Genomic DNA, 9,981 nt, shown 5'->3' on the forward strand with positions numbered 1-9,981 from the left:
AGTATGTAACAATACAGTAAGTCTGCATATTTATTAGGACTTCAATCATGTAATCTGTGCCTATGTTATACTTTCCTTTGTCCCTCTTGACGTCAGTGAAAAGAGGTCAATTACCACTTCTCTTCAAACAAAACAAAGTTTTATCTTCATTACTGCTGTAACTGCCAAAATCATTCTTCAATGTATTCTTCAAAAGTATTCTTCAATGTCTTTGACGATACAATACACGTGGGACACAGGCAGCGATTGCAGCTGTTGTGACTCATACATTAACACATACATAACATTAATGTCTAGTCTGATGGTTCGCAGCAATGATGGTACAATAAAGCCTTCAATGTGATCTTTCTTCTCCTTTGACCCTTTTTTATAATCACTTCTGATCATGAAAGGAAAACAACTTGTCCATGTTTTCCCCATGTCTTACCTCAGCCTGCCTGAAGCTGAGCCCTCTGGAGATGTACATGCCGGATCCTTTCATCTCCATCGCTAACATCTCAGCCACACCTAGCAACAACATGAGAGGGAAGGAAATCACAGCTTGTCATCATCATCATCATCAACCAATGTGTTTTGCTTTAGCAGAAAAAAAATCAGCTAACAGAAGTTTCTTTTAAACAGGATCAATGGTTCATCACTTCTTTCATCCATCTATGGATTCACTCATTCAGTCATCTGACTAAATTAGAAATCTCCTTAATTAATAGTATTAGGGCTATCTTCCTCTCAGATCATAAGTAATGCACATTTGATTTTGTGGACTATGCAACTGTAAAAAATACTTGGAAGTTAACAAGGTGGTTGAAGATCTTTTCATAAAGTGTTACTGATAGAATTTTGTCCAAAGTGTTTCTTACCAAGTCCTCTTCTCTGGATGGCATCCAGAAACTGATCAAAGTCGTTGAAGGCGGCGCCCCTCCCCCACAGTCCCAGCCGCTCCATGAAGGCCATGTTCTTCACGTCGGTGACGCCCGTAGCGCTACAGTACACCACACGGGCTTTGGGCAGGAGGCGCTGGATGGTCGCCACCGCTAGCGCTACTTTGGTGCTGTTTTTCTCTTTACCCTGTGATGAGATGAAAAAGCACAGCAATTAAGCAATATTTCCCCGATATCTGTGGCATGGGTGAAATAATGAAAGAATTTTAGTGTTGAAGATTCCATTCAAATTACTTACAGGCACAAAGTGTTTAGCCTTGTGACACTCGTCAAAGATGAGACAGCCGTCAAAGTCCTGTCCCCCACACCAGTTAATGAGCTGGTCCAGCCGACTCTGCCGAGATGTGGACGCTCCAACTACATTGGAAGAAACACAGTCACATGTCTGAACAAGAAGAAGCAAGATCTCATACCTCTATGAAATATTTATTATATTACAATGGTTGCTTTCTTGACTAATTCTGTCATGCATTTTCCTGCCTTCCTGCAGGAATCTAGACCTTGTGACCAACTTTGGACCCAGGCCAAACCAGCCTTCCAGTCCTGCAAGGCTCCAGTTACACCATTTTTTGCCTCACAATTCCTGCCACCTTGGCCCCAGGCCAGCAGAAACAAACTTGCACACACTCCTAGACAAACTTAAAAAAAAACTGAAAACAATACCTCTGTGTAATTTTCACAGATTGAGGTAAAAGAAACTTGAGTAAAGGAAACTCAAATTATCATGGATAATGGAAGCTCATCTGTGTTGGTAGTAATTATAATACAATTGTTGGTAGCAATCATAGTACAATGTTTAACTTTCTTCCAACACAAAAGTACACATGGATCAAATTTTCAACGACCACTGTTCTTCAGGATCAATACTGATATCTAATTGACATGTGATCTTGCTTTATGTGTTGTCAGCAGTTGGTCAAACGTGCCAGAAAGTGATTGGTCATCAGTATTAATCCTGAAGAAGGCGACAGTGGTCGTTGAAAATTTGATCCGTGTGTACTTTTGTGTTTGAAAAAAAGTTAAGCATTGTACTAAGAGGAAACTCAAATATCAAATCAGTTAGATGCATTAAATTGACTCAAGTCTTTTTCTGCCAGAAATTGGCATTTTGTGACCATAAATACACTACCACATTATAGCTGCAAAACTGTTTTCAACTACAAACCTCCTTTCTGTACTGAAGACACAAGCGTGGCGTAAGTGCTAAAGATGACCCCATCCTTGAAGCCAGGAGGCAGTCCGAACACCTTGGTCTCTCTATCCAGCTGCTGGCAGCCCTCTATCACCTTCACATAGCAGCCGATGTCACGCAGGTCTCTGTATGTGGGCAGGGGTGAAAAATGTAGTTCCAATGGAGTTAGACATTTTGTCATAAGAAATAAATTCTGCAGTCTGTGAAAGAAAAAGGCCCGAATCTATCAACTCATGATTGTGTATTTATCTATCCAATTTCTTCCATTCATTGATGATTGTTTTCACATCTTCTTCCCATTTATCTGAGAAATGACCTCAAATTAAGTATGCACAGACTTTGGCAACAACTTGAAGCTCATTTTGGATTTTGAAAAGTTTAAAAAGTCAGTACAGGGCAGGAGCCACATGGAAAAGTAGGTAAAATGGATACAGATATAAAAAATATACCTATAGAGTGCAGCAGGGTTGTAGCCAGCCTGAAATCATTTTCAGTCCCCTTGATTTTGAATGGGAATCCTATCGAGCACCGAAGGCATGGCGTGACTTTGCGCGTAATTTCTAGGGGGTCTGGGTCCCAGAAAATTTTTAAATCAAGACCCTCTGAAACACTATTTCCTGCATTTTGAGGTGCAAATTTTGCTTGTAGACTAAGCTGTTCAATGGCATCTGTTTTGGTGAAGAAGAACACATGGGTTTCAGTTTTTTTATATCTTTACATATCAGTTTTTGTCTGTCCTAGGGCACGGAATGGGGAAAACTTTTTTCAGTCCCCAGCTGCAAAATTCCTTCAAAGGACAGGTGCTGGCTACAACCCTGGAGTGCAGTAAGTTTGTAACCACTTTTACTGAGAAATAAAGTTTATACAGCTTCTCAAAGTGTTGTATTACGAGCCATGGCTTCTACCCCACCTCTCGGCATCCAGTTTCAGGTCAGTAGAGATGCTGAACCAGACATGTCGAGTTCTCCCTCGAGCAAAGTTGTCCAGGATGATTCCAGAAATCTGTCAGAATACAAAAATTGTCAATGAGAACCTGCTGTTGTGAGTGAACAAAAACCATTCACGTTTAAATGGGGTAAGGAACAGAAATTTAAATGGAATATTTACTTGCAGTAATTATAAGGAAATCCTTTTTTTGTATTGTATTGTATTGTATTGGGTGGCTGACTGCTCTCTCTTGTTAACCAGGGGCTGAATTGCTAGGAGTTTATAATAAGTGGGGCTATATCGTAAGAGTCTGGAGCAAGCTGCCATTCGGCACCACACATCGGGACACATCAGCAGTTTCGAGACCATTACCTCTGGGGTCTGGGTCAAACACCTTACCAACTGCGACACAAGATGCCACACAAAATTTTACTGTAAGAAAAACAGCTCTTTTTTAAAAGCACGTAACTACATGTTGTATGATCTAACTACAAGACCAGGAGTCAGGCCTCTTCCAATTCTTGGTTTGCTGCACCCACCTGTCTTCCCTTGCCTACTCCAGCACCGTCTCCAATGAAGAACCCCGCCCGGCAACCGTTGGGCAAAACCATCTGATGTCTGGTACACTGGGAAGCAAAAAAAAAGAAGTGATTTAACTTTGAAAGGCATCTTAGAATATGAAATGTATACCTTTTGAACTTTTTCCAGTACTCTTACTTTTGCTGTCCTTGTGGCCACTTTGAATTTTTTACTGTGAACTAATCACAAGCAAAAACAAACCATTTGCATCCCTGTTGTGTTGCTTGTAGGTTTGTTTTGCATAACTGGTAAATTGTCTTTACAAGACGTAGCACACCAGTTTTGTACATAAAGTACATGGTGCATAAGACTGAGCTGTAAGGTTTGATCTACTCAAGATATAGCACTGGTGAAAAGCGCCTTTCCCAAAGGTACAATATTGACGCTGGGATTCAAACCAAGAACCTTTAGATTTAAAGTCATCAATCCTAATATAAGCACACAACCAACGACCCCTTAAGGCAACATTACCATTGGTAAAAATAGAGTTTGCTTAAAAATTTTTACCAAGCATTGAAATTCCATCTATGGAGGCGCTACGCTCCTTCCCAAAGCATGCTGACCTGAGTGTTACAGTACTTACAGCATATATCACCCCCTCCAGTTGGAGGGCACTCAGCTTGCCTGAGTTGATGACATCATCAGGGATGGTGTCAGCCAGGGGGTAGTCTGTAGGGGGGAGGGCCATGGCCTGCACAGACACATGTCAATCATCCATCAATATTCTTGGTAACATACGATAAACAGGGCTCGAAATACTGGGTGCATGTGCACCCAATTTGTTTGGGGTTGTGCTCTAACATAGTGTACACAGATATTTCTTGTATGTTTTATATGTAAAGATATCACAGTATACTAGTTTTAAATATACACCATATTCTTGACATCTTAGTGATAGAAAGATTACAGTATGTCTGTCATAGTAGTTGTTTATAAATTTGAAGTTAGAATTTGGGTTCATTGAAATTAGGTTTTTCTGACATTCTACTTTATTTTATTTGGTGCTGTCTTCAGATGTTTTATCAACAAAGTCAGATGCAATTTCACATTTATGTACAAAAGCAGTTTGTTATGACATAAGCACTTTGCTTTTTGCCTGCTACTCTATAAACAACTGTGAATAAAATAAATAGATAGACAGCTTACATGTAAATTATTTCAAAGTCACAAATCTATTAAATCAGATTAAAGCACTAGATCATACCTACCATTATTTCTGAGACACGGCTCTGTATGTAAATATTTTTATCTTTTATACACTTTGTACACAATTATTGAATAGCTAGGGCATTTGTTTGAGGTTCATTATTATAAGAATGACTTACAGCTAGAGATCCAGCTTCCACAATGTCAGCTGGGTGGGGCTGTGCATGGGGGATGATGGGTACACTGGCCTTGTAGGTGGTGAAGACCTCCTCACTGTAAGAAAACAAATAGAAAGATTTACATTTTTGGCAGATGCACTATGGTGCTATATGATAATAACAAATATATAATGAATATTTTTTCATTCAATTATGGTGAGCAAATAGCCATGTGAGTTACAGTGTTAGTACATGTACTTGTCTGTTACCTGTACTGTCTCCTGTGCCATGTGTGTTACAGTGTAAGTATACTGACCTGACTGTTTCCTGTACTGTCTCCTGTGCCATGTGTGTTACAGTGATAGTATTCACTTGACTGTCATCATGCATGTTACTGTCACTATTAGTACTGACCTGACTGTTTCCTGTACTGTCTCCTGTGCCATGTGTGTTACTGTGTTAGTACTGACCTGTTTCCTGTACTGTCTCCTGTGCCATGTGTGTTACAGTGTTGGTACTGACCTGACTGTTTCCTGTACTGTCTCCTCTACCATGTATGTTACTGTGTTAGTACTGACCTGACTGTTTCCTGTACTGTCTCCTCTACCATGTATGTTACTGTGTTAGTACTGACCTGACTGTTTCCTGTACTGTCTCCTCTACCATGTATGTTACTGTGTTAGTACTGACCTGGCTGTTTCCTGTACTGTCTCCTGTGCCATGTGTGTTACAGTGTTGGTACTGACCTGACTGTTTCCTGTACTGTCTCCTCTACCATGTATGTTACTGTGTTAGTACTGACCTGACTGTTTCCTGTACTGTCTCCTGTGCCATGTGTGTTACTGTGTTAGTACTGACCTGTTTCCTGTACTGTCTCCTGTGCCATGTGTGTTACTGTGTTAGTACTGACCTGTTTCCTGTACTGTCTCCTGTGCCATGTGTGTTACTGTGTTAGTACTGACCTGTTTCCTGTACTGTCTCCTGTGTCATGTATGTTACTGTGTTAGTACTGACCTACTGACCTGACTGTTTCCTGTACTGCCTCCTGTGCCATGTGTGTTACAGTGTTGGTACTGACCTGACTGTTTCCTGTACTGTCTCCTGTGCCATGTGTGTTACAGTGTTGGTACTGACCTGACTGTTTCCTGTACTGTCTCCTGTGCCATGTGTGTTACTGTGCTAGTACTGACCTAACTGTTTCCTGTACTGTCTCCTGTGCCATGTGTGTTACTGTGTTAGTACTGACCTGACTGTTTCCTGTACTGCCTCCTGTGCCATGTGTGTTACAGTGCTAGTACAGACCTGAATGTTTCCTGTACTGTCTCCTCTACCATGTATATTACTGTGTTAGTACTGACCTGACTGTTTCCTGTACTGTCTCCTCTACCATGTGTGTTAGTGTTACTGTGTTAGTACTGACCTGACTGTTTCCTGTACTGTCTCCTGTACCATGTGTGTTACTGTCTTAGTACTGACCTGACTGTTTCCTGTACTGTCTCCTGTGTCATGCGTGTTACTGTGTTAGTACTGACCTGACTGTTTCCTGCACTGTCTCCTGTGCCAATGTGTGTTACAGTGTTGGTACTGACCTGACTGTTTCCTGTGCCATGTGTGTTACTGTGTTAGTGCTGACCTGACTGTTTCCTGTACTGTCTGCTGTACCATGTGTGTTACTGTCTTAGTACTGACCTGACTGTTTCCTGCACTGTCTCCTGTGCCAATGTGTGTTACAGTGTTAATACTAACCTGACTGTTTCCTATACTGTCTTCTGTGTGCCATGTGTGTAAGTACTGATCTGACTGTTTCCTGTACTGTCACCTGTGCCATGCGTGTTACAGTGTTAGTACTGACCTGACTGTTTCCTGTACTGTCTGCTGTGCCATGTGTGTTACAGTGTTAGTACTGACCTGACTGTTTCCTGTACTGTCTGATGTGCCATGTGTGTTACTGTGTTAGTACTGACGTGACTGTCTCTATGTGTGTCACTGTGCTAGTACAGACCTGACTGTTTCCTGTACTGTCTCCTGCGCCATGCGTGTCATCTCCAGGTCCAGTCCCATCATGTTAGCAGGTCCTGCGGGCTGGTTGGTGAGAGCGCCCAGCGGGTTGGGACCCTGTGCTGAAGCGACTGCTGCCATGTAGGCGAGGTAGCTGGCACTGGCATCCATTCTGTAGCTTCAACTTGCCGCCCCCAGTGGCTGGCTGCCTTGTTCACTTAGGAAATCATAAAATAATAAGCATTCATTGGTCTGGTACTAAGGAAAGGAACAGTACAAAAAAAGAAGCACATACTGACAATTAGTTGGCTGATGACAAAGGACTGGGACTCTACGACGAGGGTCTGCATGCTCTTTTCCGTAAGGCATAGGCAGCCTATTTCTATTTCCCGTAGCTCGTAGGGAAAACCACCTTATCTACATAATTCGTAGCGAGGCAACCAAATTTAGCGTAATTGCCTTCATTGATTTAGCATAATATGTGAGGGGTTCTTTTGAATTCAGCCTAAATCGTTGTTGCGGCAGTGGGAATTAGGGGGTTGAAGCGGTCAGAACAGCGGGACGTAGGGATTTGAAGCATTAGGACTCAAGATATTAGACAGAGGAGGTGTAATTTTTGTTTTGAATGGCCTATTAATAATTTACTTAGGAATTCATTTAAATAGGGTTTGAATTCACATCATTCGGGTGACGTGAACTGGTGGTTTCTATGATCACAAACTATAGTCCTTCAGTGTCCGTATTTTGAAGAAAACAACACCATATTTAAGGTCGCAGCCCACAGTATTTCTCCGCGACCCCCGTGGTCTATTATGTAGGGGCAAAAAAGTAGTGCGGCCAAAATCTGGAAGCGCCTGTAAACACCGTAACGTGAACGACAGTGGGGGATGAGCTTTGCTATATGGTAGTACAAGAAGTCCACTTTCAGGTGGTATGTGTAAGGTTTTGATGTTTGTCCATTTGGTGTATAAATGCGCGTGACCTTTACAGCTGCCTGCCCCTGTGAGTCGGCTGCAGTTCCGCATGACCCCATTTAAAAGAGGTCTTTACAAAAATTCAAAACGACAACTTTTTCTGTTTTTCAATTATTTTGGTAGGTTATACCCTCGACTTCAACATATTAGTTTGTCGTGCTTGAAAACTGCACCCTGCTATGATTTTATCACCGTCGATGTCAGTCACCTTGTGGTCCTTAACTATAGAAATCCCCATAGGCCGAAAACTGTGTTCTGCTACCTCTATAAAGTATCTACTATGTGGAAAACTAAGGAATAGCTGCCCCCCTCCCCCACACCCGGGCGACCGAACTTCTCCTTGCTCCTTCAGAATACCAAGGCACCATATTCGACGAAAAAACTGACAAAAGTACAATAAACAAACTACCTTGTCAATGCGACCTTCTCCAGGGATATGGGCACGTTGTTTCGAAGTTATAGGAGGAAACCTCCAGTTGTAGCAAAATTCGCTGTTTAGACTCCCGCCATATTTCGTAACACCCACAATGCACCGTTTTGTGGCCTGCTCAGACAAGCCCGGTGCTGTTGTTCACGACATAATCGCTAGGTGACCCATGTCTTGAAAGTTTACACTATAAGTACAAGTCACGTTATACGTTGATGAAAGATCATGAAAGCGTTACGCCTTAGTTTGAGTTCACGTTTCTTATAATCTGGTATGAAATGGAATTAGCTATTTATTTTTGACATGGAAATAATAAGATAACTGTTAACGTTATGTGTTTATAGAGACAATATATTGATTTAGGGTGGACAGGAGAGGACTGAGACCCATTGAAAATAAACTACAGGGCAGACATCGGAGTTACGGCTGTAACGCATAGGAAAGCATGTTAAAACACACTGAATGAAGGCTCAAAAAGTATGACCCCAGTTCCCTCCTGATACGACCAGTAGCACCTTACAACTAAAACTGTCTGTCCTTATACCAACTCTAAGCTAGCTGCTGAACTGAACAAATTTGAACCAAAACATGCCAGGAGCTTACACCCTACCTGTCCTTTCTAACTCAAAAACTCTCCAGATTGGGCAAAGTTTTCAAAGAAAAAAGGGATTTTCGAGGATTTTTAAGTGACACTTAATTCCCATTTTGTGCCCTCTACTGCGCAACGCAACTCTGACGTCAGCCCTTGACACCCTTAAGACACCTTGGCAACCGAATGGAATCACGTGATCACATCTTTACTCAGAAGGTCATTGTCTTCCACTCAGGCATGTATACAGGAGGAAGTGCTACGAGGAAGTAACGCTAAAATCCATCCGCAAAAGCAAAGGATCCCAAAGTTTAGCATGGCGTTCTCCAGTTTTATTCCGAACATGAAGTTTACTGTCTGTCTGGTGTTCCTTACTGCGGGCTTCACTTCAGGCCAGTCCGTCCAGGGGGTACGTAGGTGAAGTTTTACAAACTAAAGAGCAGAACTATAGTAGCACTGTGTCAAATCTGCGATTTGGTGTTAGTAACGTAGTTCTACTGTAAATGTATAAGATTTCGTTTGTGGTCTGACCGACGTGAAATGTGTCCAGTATCCTTCACCTGATTCAGTCATGTACCCTAGCGTGAACATCGGAACCAACCTTACACTAATCTGTTCAGGGCCGTACAACACGTTTAAAAATAACTGCAATCACGGATACTGGTATGTGGAAATTCTATCGTAATACTGAATCGGAACGACGCCGAAGCTTTTCAAGCACTGTGCATGTAGGCAGTGCTTGATTTACCCACCATGTTGATCTCATTATATTTCAGCCATACATAGTATGGTGAAATATATTGTATTCGTAATGTTTCTTTCTTTCTTTCTTTCTTTCTTTCTCCTGTCAAATCTTCAAAGTGATTCATCTCCGCCGTTCCTAGACCGAATGACCTGAAATTTGGCACAGGGGTAGAATGGGCCAATACCTTGATGCTTTTTTCTCAGTTTTTTCATATCTGCCTCTAAAATGATTTTATTGAGATTTTTTGGTCAATTTTAGACCAAAACTGTATATTTTGGCCCCTGTAACCTGGTATTACAACCAAATGA

At 41.7% G+C, this 9,981-nt stretch overlaps 2 protein-coding genes across 2 annotated transcripts in view; one reads left to right on the forward strand and one right to left on the reverse strand.

The window, feature by feature from the left end:
• The window catches only part of LOC118427346 (protein FORGETTER 1-like), a 36,513-nt gene extending 28,075 nt beyond the window's left edge, over positions 1–8,438 (reverse strand). The window contains exons 1-10 of the mRNA XM_035837086.1: positions 8,322–8,438; positions 6,943–7,155; positions 4,962–5,055; positions 4,220–4,327; positions 3,597–3,683; positions 3,041–3,132; positions 2,104–2,255; positions 1,177–1,295; positions 858–1,065; positions 428–507 (exon numbers count right to left, since the gene is read on the reverse strand). Of these exons, the coding sequence (XP_035692979.1) occupies positions 428–507; positions 858–1,065; positions 1,177–1,295; positions 2,104–2,255; positions 3,041–3,132; positions 3,597–3,683; positions 4,220–4,327; positions 4,962–5,055; positions 6,943–7,109 (1,107 nt within the window). The 5' untranslated portion in view covers positions 7,110–7,155; positions 8,322–8,438. The remainder of the gene's footprint in view (positions 1–427; positions 508–857; positions 1,066–1,176; positions 1,296–2,103; positions 2,256–3,040; positions 3,133–3,596; positions 3,684–4,219; positions 4,328–4,961; positions 5,056–6,942; positions 7,156–8,321) is intronic.
• A 723-nt stretch (positions 8,439–9,161) lies between these two features.
• Positions 9,162–9,981, forward strand: part of LOC118427580 — a 55,658-nt gene continuing 54,838 nt past the window's right edge. Inside the window, exon 1 of the mRNA XM_035837430.1 lies at positions 9,162–9,337. Within this exon, the coding sequence (XP_035693323.1) occupies positions 9,245–9,337 (93 nt within the window). The 5' untranslated portion in view covers positions 9,162–9,244. The remainder of the gene's footprint in view (positions 9,338–9,981) is intronic.

The sequence above is a fragment of the Branchiostoma floridae genome, chromosome 12 (assembly GCF_000003815.2).
Source record: "Branchiostoma floridae strain S238N-H82 chromosome 12, Bfl_VNyyK, whole genome shotgun sequence".
Taxonomy (NCBI): Eukaryota; Metazoa; Chordata; class Leptocardii; order Amphioxiformes; family Branchiostomatidae; genus Branchiostoma; species Branchiostoma floridae.